Below are 21,141 nucleotides of genomic sequence, written 5' to 3'. Positions count from 1 at the left end.
ATGTAAAGACCACATAATGGGAACGTCCACATGGATCGGTTACAGCACGCATGCAGCGTGCATATGCCCTACGCATAGCGGTATGTTTTTTTTATCATATATATGTCTTTTTACTAATTCTAAAACAGATTAAGTGATACTCACCATCTATCTTGGTTGGTGAGAATTTTGAATTAAGCCTTATAAACCGGAAAGGAGGAAGTACTAATTATTCGATTGATTATATTAAAATAACACCCAAACTTTTTACTAATTCTAAAATAACTACAGATTATATGATACTAATTATTCGAGTGATGATTTTAAAACAACACCCAAACTTTTTACTAATTCAAAAATAATTACAGATTAAATGATACTAATTATTCAAGTGATTATTTTAAAACAACACCCAAACAAATTCTACAAAAAAATAAAAAATCGACCGGCGAAGATTTACTACTTATTTAAAGCACAAAACAATTAGTGTTTTCTTTTATATCTATATCTATACCTATTTAAAGGGAGGTGATATTTTGGGTTTCGTCCTGCTTCGTTTGGTCCTGCTTCAATTAATTTTACGTACGCTATTTGGTTTCATTATTTGCCACCCGTTTTGGCCAAACGGAGAAAGCCCATCTGGCGGCGCACAGAGGCCCAGGGCTGGAGAGCTGGCAAAAAATAAAATTGCCGACGGGAGGATTCGATCTCATAATCTACGAACCGGCCACCACTGTATGTCCAACTGACCCAGCTAAAAATATGAGAGGATTTTTTTTCTCCCGTTGCAACGCACGGGCTTTTTTGCTAGTATTAAAAATTTACTACTGTACATGCCAGCTATTAGGTTGACTTTAGATGACATAACAACTCCTTATAATCAATTGGCTATATTATTAACCATACTCTTACCGGCAAAAAAGAAAAATCCACTCGGGGTTAAACAATGGACGACCCATGCCCATGCCCCATGCGCATGCAGTGACGCAACAGAACTCCCGGCGGGTAGTATAGCACCTGGCAACTCACATCATCGCCATCCAGTCCAGTCTACAGATCCCCAAATAACGCCCGTCGAACTGATCGATTCGGCACGATCGACGCCGCACGACTTAACAATTAACCCGGCTGATCAATCAGATTGCAGAAACGGAGCTCCGCCGCCGCCGCCGCCTGCCGGTGCGATGGCCATTCGCCGACGCGACGTGGTCGCCCGTTCCGTGCGATGGTGTACAGAGAATCAGGTCGCTCGCTGAGGGAAATCTTTGATCTTTCCGGCCGGTCAGCCATGAAGGCAGATTCATGTGCGCGGTGGCAGTGGCTGGGTCGGGTCGGGAGACCGAGCGTCCAAGTCGCCGGGTGGGACTCTTGACCCGGCAGCAGCAGCATATTTGACCGGGAACGAGGTGATAAGAAAATAATGAGCATGCATGACATTTTTAATTAAATTAATCCAAGAATAAATAATGAGCATGACATTGACAGTATTGATAACACACTGGTTACAATCTAACAAAGCACGTACTACGCATATCTTCTTAAACTCCAATAGCATGAGGAAGAGAATCCCTTATAAACCACTCCAACTCTTCTTCCACTTTCGGGGGGAGACTAAACTTCCCACCACCTTATCATGCCACCTACATGGGCCCTTAGAGATCAAATCTAAAATTGTCATATGGGCTCTAGGCCCATCTCATATTTCAATAATCCCCCATCAGATCTCAGGGGCCCAGTTTGTCCTTTGTTCCAAACGCTGTTTTGATATACCAGCATATCAGTGGAGACCGATTAAGGTTGAGCTCCACCTAGACCAAGTAGTTACACTCCTTCACAACTGAACAATGGGCTATTCCTTGAATTGTCAGTTTGGCGTCAAGAAGTTTCACCACAAGTCTCACTGATACGAGGCTGCCGAAGGCCGACCCTCGGGTGGAGCATATTAGTCACACTCCTAGCATGTTCATGAGCTTGCTTGAGATCACCCCAATCTCATAGACTGTGACCAGCAGTCGGGCTCATATAGGTGTGTTCCTCAAAAGATCGCTCTGTGGGATAGCATCTTGCTTATGCATATAAGCCTTGGAACACATTAAGACAGTAGTCATCATTCCATACAGTTTCCGAGAGTATTGCATCTTCAACGGAGTGGGTTAGTGAAGTTACTCTCCTTAGTTCACCACTGGCTTGTTTTCCCAGGTCCTACTTCACGGGATCTCCGATCACATAGGTCGGGTTACTACCATGGCAACTCATGTGGGTCTCATACCCATCTTCCTTGATGCGTTATCTATCACAACACGTGATAGCCCTTTAGTAAAGGGATATGCCAGATTCTTAGCCGTTTGAATATAATCCAACGCTATCACTCCGGAGTTCCTCAATTTTCTGACAGCTTTCAATCTCATTCTTATGTGTTTGTTGGACTTCATGTTATCCTTTGAACTCTTCACCTTGACAATAACTGTTTGATTGTCACAGTTTATAAGGATGGCCGGAACCGGCTTCTCAACCACTGGCAAGTCCATCAACAGATCTCGAAGCCATTCTGCTTTGCCACCCGATGTGTCTAATGCTGTTAATTCTGCTTCCATTGTCGATCTTGTTAAGATCGTTTGCTTGCAAGACTTTCAGGAAACAGCACCACCTCCAAGAGTAAATATATACCCAGTTGTGGCCTTCATCTCATCAGCATCAGAGATCTAATTCGCATCACTATACTCTTCAAGTACCGATGGGTATCCGGTATAGTGAAGTTCATAGTTCATAGTACCTTTCAGATAGCGCATAACTCTCTCAAGAGCACGCCAATGTACATCACCCGGTTTGGAAACAAATCGGCTCAGTTTGCTAATAGCAAATGCGATGTCAGGCCTCGTTGCGCTCGCTAGATACTGTAGTGAACCAACAATCTGAGAGTATCTCAATTGATCTATAGCTGTGCCTTTAGACTTTTGAATCAGCACACTAGAATCATATGGTGTTTGAGATGGTTTGCAGTCTGAATATCCAAAACGACTCAACACCTTCTCAACATAATGGGATTGCAAAAGTGTAATCCCACCCTCATCATCTCTCAATAGCTTGATGTTCAAGATAACATCAGCCACTCCAAGGTCCTTCATCTCAAAGTTCTGAGATAGGAAAGACTTAACCTCCTTGATCAACTTGAGATTAGTCCCAAATATCAGTATGTCATCAACATGCAAACACAGTATAACTCCTTCGCCCCCACCATAGCGATAGTATACACATTTGTCAGCCTCATTAACAACAAAGCCAACAGATGTCAACGTTTCATTAAACTTGTCATGCCATTGCTTAGGCGCTTGTCTTAGGCCATACAAAGATTTCACCAACTTACACACCTTTCCTTCCTGACCATCCATCACAAAGCCATCAGGCTGTTGCATATAGATTTTCTCCTTTAGCTCTCCGTTCAGGAAAGCCGTCTTAACATCCATCTGATGAATGAGAAGACCATGCGAGGCCGCCGACGAGAGTAATACTCGAATGGTGGTCAGTCTGGCCACAGGTGAATAAGTGTCGAAGAAATCTTCTTCTTCTTTCTGGGCGTAGCCCTTGGCCACAAGTCTAGCCTTGTACTTTTCTATCGTACCATCGGGCCTAAGCTTCTTCTTGAACACCCACTTGCATCCCAATGGTTTGCAACCATAAGGACGTTCAGTAAGCTCCCAAGTCCCGTTAGCCATGATGGAATCCATCTCGCTACGGACCGCATCATTCCAGTAGTCAGCTTCTGGAGATGCATACGCTTCTGAAATAGAAGTGGGATTATCCTCCACGAGGTATATGAAGAAATCATCACCAACGGTCTTTACAGTCCTTTGTCTCTTGCCCCTACCAAGGGATTCCTCATTATCCTCCTCAGGATTTTCATCATGTGTTTGATTATAATATTCCATCGGAATGGCAGGTTCAGGAGTCTCTTCAGATTCCTGTCTAGAAGTGCTTTGTACATCTCTCATGGGAAAAATGTCCTCAAAGAATGTAGCATCTTTAGACTCCATAATTGTACCGACTTTCATGTCAGGTACCTCAGATTTCGCTACTAGAAATCTATAGCCAACATTATTCATAGCGTAGCCCAAATTAACACAGTCCACAGTCTTTGGTCCAAGCTTACGCTTTTTGGGGATCGGCACATTAACTTTCGCCAAGCAGCCCCAGGTACGTAAGTACGAGAATGTTGTCCTTCTCTTGGTCCACTTCTCGTAAGGAGTGATCTCGTTATCCTTTGTCGGAACTTTATCCAGGACATGACATGATGTCATTATAGCCTCCCCCCACCATGCCTTGGATAAACCCGGCGTATCTAACATGGCGTTAACCAAATCAGTTAGAGTACGGTTTTTCCGCTCGGCAACCCCGTTTGACTGGGGTGAGTAAGGAGGCGTTCTCTCGTGAATAATGCCGTGTTCCGCACAAAAGGCATCAAACTCTTTCGAGAAGTACTCTCCACCACGATCTGATCGGACTCGTTTAATTTTCTTTTCAAGTTGATTCTCAACTTCTGCCTTATAGATTTTGAAGTAGTGTAGAGCCTCATCTTTAGTATTTAACAGATACACATAGCAATATCTAGTGGAATCATCTATCAAAGTCATGAAATATTTCTTTCCACCTTTAGTCAACACACCATTCATCTCACAAAGATCAGAATGTATGAGTTCCAGTGGCGCCAAGTGTCTCTCCTCTGCTGCCTTGTGAGGCTTGCGAGGTTGCTTAGATTGCACACACGAATGACACTTAGAACCTTTGGCTAAAGTGAAACTCGGGATTAAATTCGATTTTGCTAGCCGCGTCATAACACCGAAATTAATGTGACAAAGACGTGAATGCCATACTTCAGATTCATTAACACTGAAATGAATATTGTTCACGACTTTATTACATAGATCTGCAAGAGAAAGGTGGAACATGCCTCCGCATTCATAACCCTTTTCAACAAATAGTCCATATTTCGTAACAACTAATTTATTAGACTCGAATACCAACTTAAACCCTTCTCTACATAGAAGGGAGCTACTAACGAGGTTCTTCTTGATGGCGGGGACATGCAGCACGTTCTTCAGCTGCACGATCCTTCTCGAAGTAAACTTTAGATCGACCGTGTCAACACCAAGAACAGAAGCACTCGCGCCATTCCTCATCAGTACGGACCCGTGACCTGTGGCCTGGTAAGAAGAAAACAATGAAATGTCAGCACACACATGAACACCTGCACCTGTGTCGACCCACCAATCGGTGGACGGCCAAACTGAGAATACAACAAATAAATTACCGTACCCAGATGCACCACTCTCATTGTTGCTCACAATCATATTGACAGACTTGGAGTCCTGCCCTTGCTTCTTATACTTGTTTGGGCACTTGTTGGCCCAATGTTCAAGCGAACCACAAGTAAAGCAGTCCTCATCCTTCTTGTTCTTCTTGAAGGTCTTCTTACCCTTTTTCTTAAAGTCGGCACTCTGTTGGACACCGTTCTTTCCCTTGGACTTGTGGGAATTGGAGTTCTTCTGATGCACCATGTTGGTCACAGAAGTTCCTTCGACCCCTTTTCCGTGCGAGTCATTTGCCCTTAAATTCTGCTCAACACTCAGATGGCCAATGACATCCTCCACGGAGAATTCACGCCTCTGATGTTTCAGAGTGGTGGCAAAGTTCCTCCAGGAATTGGAAAGCTTAGCGATTATGCAGCCCGCGACAAACTTGCCCGGTAACTCGCACTTAAGAAGCTCAAGCTCCTTAACAATGCATATTATCTCATGAGTCTGCTCCAATACAGGACGGTTTTCAACCATCTTGTAATCATGGAACTGCTCTATAATATACATCTCGCTCCCTGCATCGGCAGCCCCGAACTTAGATTCGAGTGCCTCCCACAAGTCCTTGGCAGACCGCACATGCAAATATGCATCAACCAGCTTATCTCCAATCACGCTCAGAACTGCCCCGAGGAACACGACAGTGGCCTCCTTGAACGCCTTCTCCTGATCAGGAGCGATCGTTCCTGTGGGAGTCACACCGGCGACCCAGAACACGTTCATGGCAGTGAGCCATAAGGTGGTTTTAGTCTGCCAATGCTTAAAGTACGTCCCCGTAAACGGCGACGGTTTCAGTGCAGTAGCAAAACCAGAATTCGAAAAACTCCTACACAGATTAGGTTTTTGGATTGATAAGAAAATAGGCAGTTTTTCAATTAAATTAATCCATGAATAAATCATGAGCATGACATTGACAGTATTAATAACACACTGGTTACGATCTAACAGAGCACGTACTACGCATATAGTAGAAACATCTACACATATCGCTAGTACTGCTACAACAGAAAGAAACATGAGAGGGATAAACGATGTATACCCTCCAATCGGCCATGCGGCGGCGGTGGCGGCGGCAATAGCCGCGACATCCTCGGCGGCCTTCTTGTCGGCCTCGACCTTCTCAGCGGCGGCACGGTCGGTGTCGGTCGACATGGTGATGACGAAGGTGATGTGGACGTAGATGAACAGAAGCGAGCAATCGCGTAGTCGCTACCCAAAAACCTAATCGCCCCTCTCCTGTACAGGATCCGGAGAGGTGGGGTTTCGGAGGCCTGCTCTCCCGTCAACCGTGTACGCGGTGAACGGGACGGAGTTGCCGGCGGCAGCAGCAGCAGAGGAACGACGCGGGCGTGGAGGCGGAGATGCGTTCTGTTTCGTGGCGGCTATGGTTGGCAGCTCCCCACATATATATGTGCGGCTGCGCGTGGAGAGACGTGGGCCGAACCCACGTCCAAGTCGGTAGCCCACGATCCGACGTCTCAGATCGTGGCCCCACATGTCAAAGACTCTCCGTTCCTGACCGGCAAAAAGGAACGCATAAGAGTGAGCTCAGCTCAGCTCAATCCCGCAACCCCCGGCCCGGCCCGACGCGTCGTGACGAGGCGTGACGAGGAGGAATGTGCAAGGGCCTCATCTCTTCTGAAGCTTCAATAGCATGAGGAAGAAAATCCCTTATAAACCACTCCAACTCTCTTTTCATTTTCGGGGTGGGACTAAACTTCCCACCACCTTATCATGCCACCTACATGGGTCTTTAGAGATCAAATCTGAAATTATCATATGGGCTCTAGGCCCATCTCATATTTCAACACGAGGAACCCGGCCCGAGCTCCATGAATCATCGTCGCGGTGACCTCTCCGCCAAGGCAAGGCGGCCCCTCCCCCAAGTCTCCCCGCGCGAATAAAAGGCCGGCCGGTCGGTCGGCTTCCAGCAGTCAGGCGCGTCTCTTCCAACCAGTCACAACTCGCCACTGCACCAATAAGCCGGCCGGTCCGTGCGATCCAAGAGTATCAGACTGTATACGTAGCCATGCTCGGGAGGAGAAACAATGGGTCGCCGACGACGTCGAAGGCCCGAGCAGACGGCGCGGGCCTCGCCGGCGCCAGCACCGTCGTCGCCGACGGCGGGCAGGCGGAGGTGGCCGCGTCGCAGTTCGTCGTGCAGCTAGGTGAACACCAATCGCCTCCTCGATCGATCTAACATGTCTAGCACTGTATAGTATAGGTGCACGAAATCGTTGACTGTATACGAAATTACGAAATCCGGTATGCAGATGAGGCGGCCCGGGAGAGGCTGGAGCGCATGAACCGGAGGCTGAGGCTGCTGGAGCAGCAGATGGAGATGCTGGAGGCGGAGGTCGGGAGGGCCAGCAGCACCGCCGACGACTAGGAGTATACCGGCGCCGCCCCTCGTCGGAGAGACCATAGCTAGAAGTAGAAGCCTTCCTTTCCTTCTTTTCCCTTCTCAGCTTCTCGCTGATGGAAGAACACGCACGCACGGTGATAGTATCATGCGCGCTTGTTAGGCCTTCCTTTTCTTGTGGTGATGAAAGAACATGGCTGTGACTATGGCTATAGTGAATCACGGTTGTATTCCTGAAGCCTTTTGCCACATTTTGGGAGTGAGACGGACCTTCGATCCCTGCTTGGTTTGACTCTCAGGCTCGTTATGGAAAAGTATGACGATGGGCTCATCCTGTCGCTTTCGTCTCCGGTGGAAAATGGCTGCCGTTCCAAGCATGCATGATGGATCTCTGAATTGTCGCTTGCTGTACGATCTTCCTACAGCAAAGTTGGTGTTGATGGAGACAGGATTAAACTCCCCGTTTAGGGCGGACTGTATCAGATCATCTGTACAGCTACCCCAACACCTTACTTAAATTAAAGACTTCTACCAGATTTCCGCTTCATCTTTCTCCTCAGCTGACGTGCAGGTAGGAGAAAGTCCCACTTCACCACAACACTATGTACTTACATTAGAACCCTGGGTTTTCACTTCAGTTTTGGGTGAAACTTTATACAGCACAATTCCCTTGTTGGAACTAAATACATTCACCGAACCATACATTTTTCTTGTATACATGCTCATGATACAAACATATAGCACATCGACATCAAACTAAAAAAAAAAGGAAGAAAACGCCGAATTACCGAGACGCAACAAGACTCGTGGAATGCATCCACTGCGACAACCAAAGCGGTGATACTGCGAGCATCACCATATCGCTCTATTCACAAGCCAGCTTGGTGCCAAAGCTGCTGAGGCTGATGGCAAAGGCCTGAAATGCCGACAGTGGCTGCCGATAATCCATCGTGAAGATGTCGTCATCGACCTTACCAAATTGCAGCAGCACCGTCTCCTCATCCCTGGAGCCAGCAGGGTCATTGGGGTCAGCGGCAACGGACAGCTGGAAATTCTTGACGGACGCAACTGTTACCCGCCCATGGAAGTTCAAGCACCAGCACTGCAGGTGCTCGTGCCAGCGGGGAGCTTTGTTTCTTAAAACCGTGGTGCCCATGGGCTTCCGGAACTTTGTCTTGAGGGCGTTTTCCCAGGTCTCTTGAGGTGAAGCGCACTCGAGTGCACAATACATCCTCCTGGGGCCTCTGGATTTGAGCAGGTTGTATTTGTATGAAAGCTGCCCGACTTCATAGTTGCCCGCCGATACTTGGGGGCTTATTCTTCTACTTCCGAAACGCCGACTAGATCGACTACTTGATGCTTTAGCGCCATCATGTGGTGGCTTGCTATCATATACTTTGAAGTTTGTTCCCCAAAAATCAGATCTACAGGTTACAGAAGAAGCACAATTATATCACCGAGTAAAAGAATCAAATACATATAATTAGTAATCCAAATTTTCAGTAATGCAAACAGAAACCAAACATAGGGATAGGGAGGTGACATAACCTAAACTAGGACACTGAAATGGTGAAATCAAATTCCAAAAAGTTGGTAAAGTAATCGCCTCAACACTTCAGCAGCCAGTTGCGAGGACACATGATGATTATTTTTCAGAATAAAAATACCAATAGGTGCGGACCATACTGAAGATACTTAGTAATAACAATAGTTACTCCCTACATCATGTCAGTCTGAATATACTTTTGTTCGTACTACTATAACTGCCCCACTTTCTAGGAAGAGTTCATCTTGATCGGAGTGATATTTAATTATCACCCATTCACCCGTGTTTGGCCAAAGCCTAATGCCAGTAACCAAACGTATTTTAAGACAGCTGATCATGGATCACAAGGCCAACCCATGTACGTGTCTCTGATGACTACTTTTACGCACATGAGGCATGGCTGGGAGTCTTGGTCTTGATTGGGCTGGCACAAAGAGGAAGTAGACATGCACGAGGCCAGGTTGGAGACAGAGCAGGCGGCAACATGTCGAAGAGAGAAAGAGGAAAATAAATTTTGGGGAAGCACTCTTCCTCCACCTCCAGCACGTGGGGGAAGATGAACAGGAAAAGGGACTAATCTGATTTGGTTTTTCTACATGGAGGTGGCAGGTGAGAGAAGAGATAGATACCACATAGGAGAAATTTCCTTCAGGGTATGTTTGGTTTAAGCCAAAGCTCACCGACACCAAACATTTGGCTAGCCAAAGGTTTTGCTTACCCATGGTTGGGCGGCTTGGGCCAATGTTGGCAAGAAAAATAAACTGAGAGGGCAATGGGGAATGGCCATGCAAAAATATCGGAAACCATCCAAACAAGGACCAAAAAATTGGTAGGTTAGGTTTTGGACACAAACCATGAAACCACACATACCCTCAAATCAGTGACATTGCCGCAATATACAATACCGCCTTCAAACCTCGCTTCAGGGGGCTAAGTAAAACACAGACTTGAGAGGTTTATAGAAAAACACGATACTTGAGATCAGTAAAATGGACTTTTCCCTTAATGATAATATAAAAGAGAGATAGAATAAAAAGAGATCCTCAGGACCCAGAAAATAAATTTTAAAGGACCATAAGAAACAGCAAATGTGAAGCAATCATAAAAGTGGAATAGCTTGCACACTCCCAAAAGGGCAAAGATCAAAAGTTTAGAGTCTCAAGACACAGTGTAAATACTTCAGCATACCATCACAAAATTTCAAGGATGCAGTGGGTTTCATGTGACAAAGGGATGAATAAGGCACCTTAGGCATGCCACCAGGTCAAAAGGTTTGCTTTGCATTATTGTAAACGATGCATCTTTGACCTCTGAATCATATTACTAGCATTCAAACTCAATGGAGAAGATACAGAGTGAAGAAGTGGTACTAACTCCAAGTTTGAAACTCTGTAGTACTACATTATCTAATGGTTGGATTGACTGCTCTGACGAGCGATCCTCCTCCCCCGCAACGGGAGAGAGCTCTGCCGCCGCCGCCGCCTGATCTCCTGCCTCCGGCCACCTCCTTCACAACAGAGACTAGATCCGAAACCCTCTCTTCACCCTCTCTCCATCCATCCCGGAGTCTAGCGCTCTCGGGCGACTTGGGGGCGACCTCCCTCGCTGCCGCATGAGGTTGGCGCCGGGCAAGCCCATGGCGCAGCCGGGGACTACGGCAGCGGGGCCCTTGCTGCTTCGCCTTGCGCTGGAGAGTGATTGGATCTGGGACGGCGGCCCTTCCGGCGAGGCCCCTCCGTGCTACGGCGAGCGGCGGGGCTGGCATGGTGCCGGTGGTCTGGTCGGACGGCCGACGGATCTTCCTTGGACCAGGGCCTGGCGTGGCTGCTCTAGCGGCCGGCGCCGCCTGATCTGGCCGCTGTCCTCCGGCCCTGATCGGTGTGCTTCTCTCTTGCGGGGTCCTGGCAGTGCCGGCGCGGCTTGCCGGGACCCTGGCCGGTGGCCGCTGGTGAAGCTGGTGGAGGAGAACCAGATTGGGGGAAACCCCTTGGTCGGCCCCGGTCGGCCGCACCGAGCACGACGCTCAAGGGTGCCGCTTTTCTTCTTGGAGACGTCGATCTACGTCTGCTCCTCTACTTCCCCCCTACCCGCCTCTCAGGTGAAAACCCTCTCTGGTGGGCGGCGGCGGCGTCCTTGACGTCGTGACCTTCCTGAAGCCGTCGCCTTGAGGGCTGAGTGGTGGTGGGCACTGTGTGAGTCCTTGACGGTTGCTGGTGATGGGCATTGCTTCAGGGGAAACCCTAGGATCTGGTCTTCCAGATCGGACAATGGCGGTACTACGGTGCCGTTTCTCTCTTGGGAGCATTGTTTGTGGAGTAGCGCTGGATGGCAGAGGCAGGAGGTGGAGCGGCTTCGTCTTGCACGGAGCTTTGGTGGAGCTGTCAAGTCATGCCTGGCCGACAGGTGCTACGCTGAGTCATGCCTGGTTGGCAGGTGCTACGCACGACAGTCTTCCAGAGTCTTCGCGTCTGAACGGATGAGCGCAGGGCGGTGGCGCCGTTGGGAGCCGTGGTGGCGTCAACGGATGTCCGGACCGGCAAGGATAATGCGGATCTCTCTCCTGAATGGGTTAGTGGTCCGATGATGATGGCGGCTTCTAAAGCGTGTGCATCTGGTGTGCGCTTTAGGTCTGCTGCATCGGATGTTGGTCCCGATACGTTATGTGGATGGATTGGTGACAACACCGGTTTTAGATATGGGGAGTGAGAGCACTCCACATTATCGAGTTTGTAGGTGTGAGTGGTGGTTTCGGGTGGATTGATGTGCGTTTTTGTCAGACCTTTGTGGAATAATTAATAAAGAAGGCTGCATGCATCGATTGATGCAGAGGCCGGGGGTTTATCCTCCTTTTCCACAAAAAAAAACATTCTCTAATGGGTTTTATAGCGCTGAGGACCTAAGTGTGTTCCATAAATCAAAACCCACTTTTGTGTTCCATATTTGCACCAAATATATTACTTCATCCAATTTAAACACTTAGCAGGATACATAAAAATAGCATGGCAGGTTAATGTAAGTGCAGCCATGTAGAATTCTCACCTCAGTTTCCCCATATATGCATTGCTCCCTTGTGACAAGTCGTCAGCATCAAGGGATATAATGTACTCGGTATGGGGGCCACGCCTAAACCTTCTTGCGGCCATGAGAAACTTCCCTTTATCTACAGTAGCTGTCAGACGCAGACAATATGTATATTAAACTATATCATCAGGCACATTTTATAGTGACAATGGTTAAATGACATTACGAACAGTATAACAAATTGTAAGGGACATCACATGGTAACTGGTAGAACCATAGAATATCCATTTAAGGCAAACTAATGATAGCATATAGCCACACAACACACTTCATCCTTGAGCAGATGAGAGTAAGGAACTGGTTGAGAAAATTGGTGCTCTATAAATACATGAACATGTACATTCTACTGCCTATGCACCTGAGTGTTACAGGTAGTAACAAAGATCAAGTGGGATATTCCAAGTAATATTACTGCCACTAATCTCGTAAAACTATCCAAGCTCCGAAAGACCGGAGGAAAATCTTGAGATTTAGATTCTAGCTCCAAAAGATGCTCAAGTCCTAGGGATGACTGAACGAAACCCTTTGAATAACCAATCCAAATAATGAGCAGCACCGTCCATTATTTTTTTATTTGAAAACTTAGGGTTATTCCAACACACAGTAACAATTTTAGTCCAGAATTCAGTGGATTTCTGCAGGTTCAATTTTATTAGCCAGTTCACACATGTCTCCTGACGATCCCAGTTTAATTGCAATAATGCATACAGATGCAAATTACCGCTTTGCCATGAAAACCTAACATAGATGCATTTGAGTTGGTTTGATTACTAGTTGAGTGCCAGGAAGCAATATGTATGAGACGAGACTACACAAGCAAAAACAATGCAGATGCAAAATAATGATAACTGAAAAGTCAGAATTGACTAGAAGAAACAAGTGGGCACGCTTCCAATTAAAGCCTTATTGAGTGAGATCCAAAAGGAGGCAGCATAATAATCCAAGAAAAAGAATGCCATCTGCCTCGTTTTTAGATGAAAAAAAAAAGAAGCTTCAGTCTCTTAGACCAAGCTTCTTATAAGCTAAGGTTTTCGGCTAAACCATTGCTAACTCTTCAATATATTTCTTGCTGAAAGTGTCCCTGGTCCACAAGCCCAAATGTATACGCAACATAAAATAAATATGAGAAAATCAAGGCACCCATCAGATAAACTTACCAGTTGTCAAGCCAAGGTAGAGGTAGAACGTAGAGTTCTTCTTATTCCGCTTGATAAAACACTGCATTGGGAACTCCCTTGGCCCTGGCTGTTTGACAACATGTTGTAAGATTAGGCATACAGATGCTGCATAAGAAAACTCTGCACTAAGTCCCAAGTAAAGAAAAATTAATCCCTCGGAAAACTAGCTTCAGTAGACACGTATGAAAACTACAGGTACATTTGGTTTTAGCCTAGCTTGGCCGTATCAAATAATTGGCTAGCCAAATTTTTGGTGGAGTTTTTTCCAGCCCATAAATTGGCGAACATTGGCTAGAAAAGTGATCTAGAATGGACAGAGAAGCATTGGCATGACAAAAGCCATCCAAACATAGACCGAATTTTTAGCGATGACCAAATTATTGGTAGGGTAGGTTTTGGCCACCATCCAAACACGCCCTATGCTACTCGAAATAGGCAAGACAGAATTTCTGATTTTGGAAGCCTTGCCATTAAAAACCCAATTAATCGAGTCTCTCTTTGCAGGGGCATGACAAAAATATGCAAGCCAAATTTTCTGATCGTCAACACACCAACAGGTCAACCTTAATTGAAACCACCCACCGAAATACACCAAATTTAGTATCCCCAGAACTAAGAATGAGAGCGCGGGTGTACTTTATACACGCACACTTCTTTGGTATGGCATACAGCTTAACCAGGCTGCGGCACGCCGCATGCAGCAGCACCCCACTTTCATGTGATGTCATGGTGTGCTCCATCGACACAGTACGCAAACCGCTGCATGGCTGATCAGACGGTGTGGTGCCCTTCGCACCATAAGATCAGCGAGAATAGGGTTATGGCACTTTTATCTAAAATGGTACTCCCTCCGTTCACAAGTATAAGATGTTTTAGATATTTCAATATGGACTACATGAGGACTGAAATGAGTGAACAAACACACTAAAACGCGTCTATATACATCCAATTCACAAAAAGTTAAAACATCTTATATTTGTGAACGGAGGGAGTACAAGAACGATTAAGGACCTCATTGATTGGCGGGAGACTATCCCATTTCCTGCAGGAACTGAATTGTTCCCTGTGAATTCACGTGAGTCTATCCCATTTCCGTAATCCGATGCCCTACCTCAACAGTGACTTCACGTGAATCTATCCCATTTCCAAATCGCGCAAACAAGCAACGTTATTAGCATCTATGGAAAGAACTAATGGACCTGATGTATAGGCAGGGGTGAAATTTGTCGCTCAAGCTTCACACGGAAGTCAAAAGTGCCGCAATCGGATGCCCTATCTCAACGGAGAGGAACCTTGGAAAAATTTACGGATCGAAAGGGGGGAAATCGCATCATAAGTTCCTCCTTAAAAACTTAAGTTTGGAATGGGGATTTCCACAGCCCTGCACCACCACACACCGAACCGGAAGCAGAGACCCCTACCAATCTACGGGTATGAGGGCACAAGCTCCCGTTCTCACCTGCTTGAGCGAGGACGGGAAGGTGATCTTTCCGGACACCGCGGGCGGCCGCACGACGGCGACGGCGGCGTCGCGCCAGCGGCGGCAGACGCAGGCGCAGGACACGACGTCCTTGCGGGCCGGCCAGCGCTCGCCGCCGGACGCCTCGACGCGGCGCACCACCTCCGCGAGGAGCTCCGGCAGCAGGCGCGCCCACCTCTCCTCCTGCTCCTCCGGCTGCCCGTCCTCCTTCTCCTCCCCCATCTCCGCCACCTCCGAGACCTCGGCCGCCGCCGGCTCCTCCCGAGGCATATCTTCCGCCCGCCCACCACTGTACTGCCTCCCCACTAGGTCGCGGGGCTCTTTCGTCGGTCTTGGTTTTTCTGCTTTTCTTTCTTCCAACTGTAATCAAAACCGCGTTGGGCGATGGGGAGAAGATGATGGAGTACTTGTCTGGAAAAGTGGATCTAGCGGGCGGACAGGTACAGTGACCACTCATCAATGTGGTGCGTGGCCTTTCTTTCATTTCTTTCCTTTTCCGTATTATCACAGTGGTGAAACAACCACACACACACTTTCATCACCGTGCAAGTTGTTTTTTTTTCTTAAGGCCACGTCATCAACATATGCGACCAACATTCGGAGGTGGGTGCGTGCTATGTGTCGACCGGCTGATTTCCTGAGAAAGTCGGTCAATTCGATGTCTGTCCGATGCATTATGTGTGAGCCATTGAATTCACTTTGTCAGGTTACCGTGGCAGCCCCGTCCCTTCTCAATTGTTAGCGCTGCCCTGCAACATGGTTGTCGCAGTGATCGCACGTCCCTTTTCAGTTGTTCGATTTGTCTCACGTAAGGAGCAAAGGTAGAAAGAGACTCAGACTCACGTGGAGCATAGGCCTCTTCCCCTGCATTATCGATCTTGCACTCGTCGCCCTGCAACACGGTCATCGTTGCAGTGGTTGCACGTCCCTTCTCAGTCGTTCACAACATGGTCGATGTTGCGCTTGTCACCCTAGTCATTGTTGCAGTGGTCGCGACACATGATCATCGTCATTGCATCACCAACACTGTTGTCACAACACAACATGGCATTATCATCACCGTGCATCGTCGCCTCTACAACGACGAGGCCTTGCAGCAGTCGATGACGCCCTCTCATCAGTCGCCGTCATGCAATGTCACGCAACACCGCCCTCCGTCTAGCAACGGTGGTCGCTGACATTTTGAAGCAATAGCACGTGCCATGGGAGCCTGACGAGGAACAATAGATGAGGAAAGGAAAAATAAATGTTTGCTACTCTAGATACTTCTACTCTAATATAGTGTTTCTTTTTTTCTTAACCCTATATATTGTTTTTTAGAGTCTTCTAGCTATGAGTAGAATGGTGAATCTTAAGTAATATTCTCTATAGTGTTCTAACTATAAGTAGAAGTGAGATGTGAAGACTTTCCAAAGCTCTATAAATAGAGATCATCACCTCTAGTTTTGAACCAGACTATGTAGCCCCACTATACATATAATTGAACTTGGTGTTCTTATATGAGATCTTGGAGTAGATATTGTCCCTGGGAGTTTTGAATTGAACTCTTGCGGCCATATCGACCTATATTCACGTCTAGAGCGATATCTAGGGCAACATGTTGAAGTAGTTCCTTCAACGCTTGTGATGTACACTTTGTAGCAGCAATGTGGAGTTGTTCGTCCACAACCTTGTGCTGCTTCAGGTGGTACCAAAGTCACGTTGATCCATACTAGTTCTTGATTTTCTCTTTGAGAGTGGAGCTGCAGCAGGCAATGGAGCAATTGGCAGATGGATGTTACAGAACAACAGATCAAAGCACTACATGAAGATCTTAATCAGAGATTTGATTAACTTGTTGAGATGATAATAAAGAGTGTTCCCCCTACTACGAATGAAGAAGTTTCGTCAAAAGAGCCTGTTTCAAGAAAAGAAAACGAAGTTGTTCAACATGGAAGAAGGGTAGGTGAGCTTGGAGCAAGCCTATCACAACAATGCGGTTCAACGTACTTTAAGAAGGCTAATTTGTGTTGAAACTTTTGAAGATGAAGAATATGATGATTCCCTTGAAGAACCCAATCTCTATGCATATCAGAAAGTACCCAATCCTACATATGCAAGGGATACATACAAGGTGAAAGCTGATATCCCAACTTTAAATGAAAATGTTGATATTGAAAGGTGCCTTGATTGGTTATATGAAGTGTGGACCTTTTTGAGGTCATGAAGATTCCAGAAGATCGTAGAATTCCTTTGGTAGCATACAAGCTTAACGGAGGAACTGGTGCATGATGGGATCACCTTCAAGAAGAACGCATGCTGAGAGGAGAACCTTGTGTGAATGGCGACAAATGAAGAGTCTTTTGAAAGAGAGTTTTGTTTCTGTTGGTTACAACCAGATCCTATTTATCCCATTTCAAAATTGTGCTTAAGGGAATAGAACGGTTTTAGATCACACGAAGGGGTTTCTAAGGCTACAAGCGAGGCGCAACCTTGCAAAAATGATGATCAACAAGTTGCAAGGTACATCAATGGTCTCAATGATGTCATTCAAGATCGACTGATGATGCAACAAATCTGGTCCATTGATCAAGCACAAGCTCTGTCCTTAAGGGCCGAGAGGTTTGTGAGGAAAATAAAGACAACTAAGACTCCATATCCTCATATCAAAGGCTCGTCTAGGAGTCATACTAATAGAGTGGGAGAAAAGACTGCTTCACCAAAGACAAAACGACCCACCCCAAAGCAAACTAGAGGCAAGGGAAAGGAAAACGAAGGCCCAAAATGTTATAAATATGGCGAAGAGATATACATATCCATCGGTTGCCCATTGAGCAAATTGTTGACACAACTGTCCATGACAATGAAGATAATGAGAAAGAATATGAATGCCATAGCTTGAAACTGCAATGGCAATGTATGCCTATTAGTGATTGATAGTTGTAGATGAGAGTATATTATCACCCATAATTTGATGAACCATTTAAAGATTGAAACCCATGATCATACAAATCCCTACACTATTGGGTGGATTAAGAAAGAAGTGAATATGTGGATCACCAAACAATGCAACCTTTCACTTTCTTTGGGTAAGCATTATTGCTCAAATGTGTTATGTGATGTGGTTGACATGGATGCCAACCATATTCTCCTTGGGAGACCTTGACAATTTGATGTGGATACTACACACAAAGGGAAGGAAAACTCTTACTCTTTTATTTGAAACAAGAGGGAGATCATTATTCTATCAAACAAAACTAATGATAATTCTTCTAAGGAGGAGGGGAAAGTTATGTTAACCAACTCTCACACCCCTAATGAGTTATGAAAGACGTAAGGAGACATATTTGTGTGTTGTATTTATTGTAAAATAAGAAGATCCCACAGTTGTTGAAATTCGGATAGGTACATGACACTGTAGCAGAATTTCACAACATGCTTGCATCAGATGTCATCATTGGAGGCAATTGGTACCCTAATATTTCCGCAGACAATGAGCATGTTTGGTTTTCGCGTAAGCTTGTCCTACCAAAAAGTGAACTAGGCGCATTTTGTGTCGAACTTTTGTTTTCTCATGAATTCACTAGTACGCGTCGATGCTATACAAACGGTTTTTAACCCCTTTCCGTGACGACATTTGGAACCGTCGCCTAGTGAGTGACAGCAATAGGGGGTCCTTCCCACACGACCCAGAAACGTCGGGGATAGGGTCCCTACAGTACTCCTACTCGTTTCTGCTCGCATTGTCATCACAGTCGGTATTCTGTGGTGCTACGTTTACGATGCGCGGCCCATCACAAACGGTTCACTAAGATTAGCTAATCGTCGTACGAGTGTGGGACAGGATTACAAAATGTTGGACCGTCGTAACATCGTCGTACACAACAACTATCACACACGCTATTCTGTGGTGCAATGTTTACGATGCATACTTTATCAGAAACAGTTCATGGTTGTGAATCGTGTACAATAAGGCAACTAACATAAACGTTTAGTTTGGTTGCACCGTTTGTGATATTGTCTGACATCGCACACGCTTTGCAAACATCAACTGTGTGCATGCTTGCACATGTTTCCTCTCTATGAACCGTCTCTGATTATGGTGTATATCGCAAACGTTTATGTTTTACCAACCGCGTGTGCCGTAACGACCTGAAGGGCGTAATTTCGCCGTAATTTAATTGCTGCTATTTTAAATTGTACCGGATTTGAATTTGAATTTGAATGTATGTTGCAGCTTTATTCATATCCATCAGGTTCAAACAACCAATGCATTATTCGATTCATAGGTACATATGTTCAAAAATTACATAAGAACCAAATAAAGAATGATGAACCACATTTGTATACTTGTACTATTAAAGACGATAAAGAAAGAGGCGAAATACATTCTGGTTGCTGAGCAAGGTGAAGTAGAATGCCCATATTGTGCCCTCCTCCATGTAGAAGGCACGCACGACTCTAGTCCAACCCCTTGTGATGGTCGACCGCCCATCCTTCACGGTCTTCATGAAAACATCTAGATAATCATCGTGTTCTGGTAGAAATACTTTAACTTTTGCATGCCCACCGATCATGTAGTTTGAGAGGTAATCTTGAGTAAACTATTTTGGCAACCACTGCAAAGGAAAAAGATTCAGACATTGTCATCTAACACAACTCATTATGGGCAGTAAAAAGAAGGCTGCAGAGTTCTTACTTACCATCCTGCAGCTCGCTATTGTCTTGGATAAAGTGTAAACAAATAGTTTAATTGCCATCTTTGGACCTATTTTACTAACAATCTTTATTAGTTTCCTCAGTTGATGCTGGTTCATCGATATCTCATTACCCCATATGCAGAAAGGGTCGAAGCGTGGATCTTTACCAATGACATGTGTACCTAAAAACACCAAGTTAATATTAGAAGCTAAACAACAATTCACAATGATGTAGTACAATACTCTTTTATAATACTCCCTCTATTCCTAAATATTTGTCTTTCTAGCGATTTCAACAAGTGACTTCATACGGAGCAAAATGAGTGAATCTACACTCTAAAATATGTCTATATACATCCGTATGTGGTAGTCCATTTGAAATCTTTAAAAAGACAAATATTTAGGAACAGAGAGAGTATCTTATAACACCCAATATACTCGCATATTAGATGGACAATTTATATTATGGGCCGGAAGGAGTTTAGTACATCTAGATATTTATTACCCTCTGATCTTGAACATGAGCATGCTTTGTGAATAGTTATGTTTGTTTCTGAGGACATGGGAGAAGTCTTGTTATAAGTAATCATGTGAATTTGATATTCGTTCGATATTTTGATGGGATGTATGTTGTCTTTCCTCTAGTGGTGTTATGTGAACATCGACTACATGACACTTCACCATGATTTGGGAGTAGGGGAAGGCACTGGGAAGCAATAAGCAGATGATGGGTTGCTAGAGTTATAGAATCTTAAACCCTAGTTTATGCGTTTCTTCATAAGGGGCTGATTTGGATCCACATGTTTCATGTTATGGTTAGATTTATCTTAATTCTTCTTTTATAGCTGCGGATGCTCGCAAGAGGGGTTAATCATAAGTGGGCGGCTTGTCCAGGTAAGGGAAGAACCCAAGCACCGGTCCACCCACATATCAAATTATCAAAGTAACGAACACGAATCATTTGAGCATGATAAAAACTAGCTTCACGACAATTCCTATGTGTCCTCGGGAGCGCTTTGCTTTATATAACACTTCGTCCAGGCTTACCCTTTGTTACAAAAAGGATTGGGCCACCTTGCTGCACCTTTGTTACACTTGTTACTTGTTACCCGTTACGAATTATCTTACTACCAAACTATTTGTTACTGATAGTTTCAGTGCCTGCAGAAAATACCTTGATGAAAACTGCTTGTCATTTCCTTCTACTCCTCATTAGGTTCGACACTCTTACTTATCGAAAGGACTATGATTGATCCCGTATACTTGTGGGTCATGAAGACTCTTTTCTCGCGCCGTTGCCGAGGAGTGAAGCGCCTTTGGTGAGTGGAATTTGGTAAGAAAATATTTATATTACGTGCTGAAATTTATTGTCACTTGTCACTATGGAAACTAATCCTTTGAGGGGCTTGTTCGGGGTTTCTTCACCTCAACCGTAAGAACAAAGAGTTGCTCCTCGACCTACTACACCTACTGAAAATATTTATTATA

The 21,141-nt window shown here is 45.5% G+C and overlaps 2 protein-coding genes across 2 annotated transcripts; one reads left to right on the top strand and one right to left on the bottom strand.

The window, feature by feature from the left end:
- Positions 1-7,272: 7,272 nt before the first annotated feature.
- On the top strand, positions 7,273-8,496 carry LOC119268838. Its single transcript, XM_037550549.1, has 2 exons — positions 7,273-7,495; positions 7,601-8,496. Exons 1-2 carry the CDS (start codon positions 7,357-7,359, stop codon positions 7,714-7,716), a joined length of 255 nt encoding a protein of 84 aa, XP_037406446.1. The 5' UTR covers positions 7,273-7,356; the 3' UTR covers positions 7,717-8,496.
- LOC119268837 (tubby-like F-box protein 1) lies at positions 8,298-15,360 on the bottom strand. Its single transcript, XM_037550548.1, has 4 exons — positions 14,954-15,360; positions 13,474-13,561; positions 12,275-12,404; positions 8,298-9,113 (listed from the first exon to the last, which is right to left on the bottom strand). The coding sequence occupies exons 1-4, from the start codon at positions 15,242-15,244 to the stop codon at positions 8,555-8,557; spliced, it is 1,068 nt and encodes a 355-aa protein (XP_037406445.1). The 5' UTR covers positions 15,245-15,360; the 3' UTR covers positions 8,298-8,554.
- Between the last annotated feature and the right edge of the window lie 5,781 nt (positions 15,361-21,141).

The sequence above is a fragment of the Triticum dicoccoides genome, chromosome 3A, assembly GCF_002162155.2.
Source record: "Triticum dicoccoides isolate Atlit2015 ecotype Zavitan chromosome 3A, WEW_v2.0, whole genome shotgun sequence".
In the NCBI taxonomy this organism is placed as follows: Eukaryota; Viridiplantae; Streptophyta; class Magnoliopsida; order Poales; family Poaceae; genus Triticum; species Triticum dicoccoides.
This window is presented reverse-complemented; position numbering and strand designations above follow the sequence as displayed.

Bases quoted from the DNA above. Each gene is read 5' to 3' on its own strand.
- LOC119268838 (XM_037550549.1), top strand. From the start codon at position 7,357: ATGCTCGGGAGGAGAAACAATGGGTCGCCGACGACGTCGAAGGCCCGA. The intron at 7,496-7,600 runs GTGAACACCAAT...TCCGGTATGCAG, and splicing joins GCAGTTCGTCGTGCAGCTAG to ATGAGGCGGCCCGGGAGAGG.
- LOC119268837 (XM_037550548.1), bottom strand. From the start codon at position 15,244: ATGCCTCGGGAGGAGCCGGCGGCGGCCGAGGTCTCGGAGGTGGCGGAG. The intron at 13,562-14,953 runs GTGAGAACGGGA...GTTGTCAAACAG, and splicing joins TCCCGTCCTCGCTCAAGCAG to CCAGGGCCAAGGGAGTTCCC. The intron at 9,114-12,274 runs GTGAGAATTCTA...TGTAACCTGTAG, and splicing joins GCATATATGGGGAAACTGAG to ATCTGATTTTTGGGGAACAA.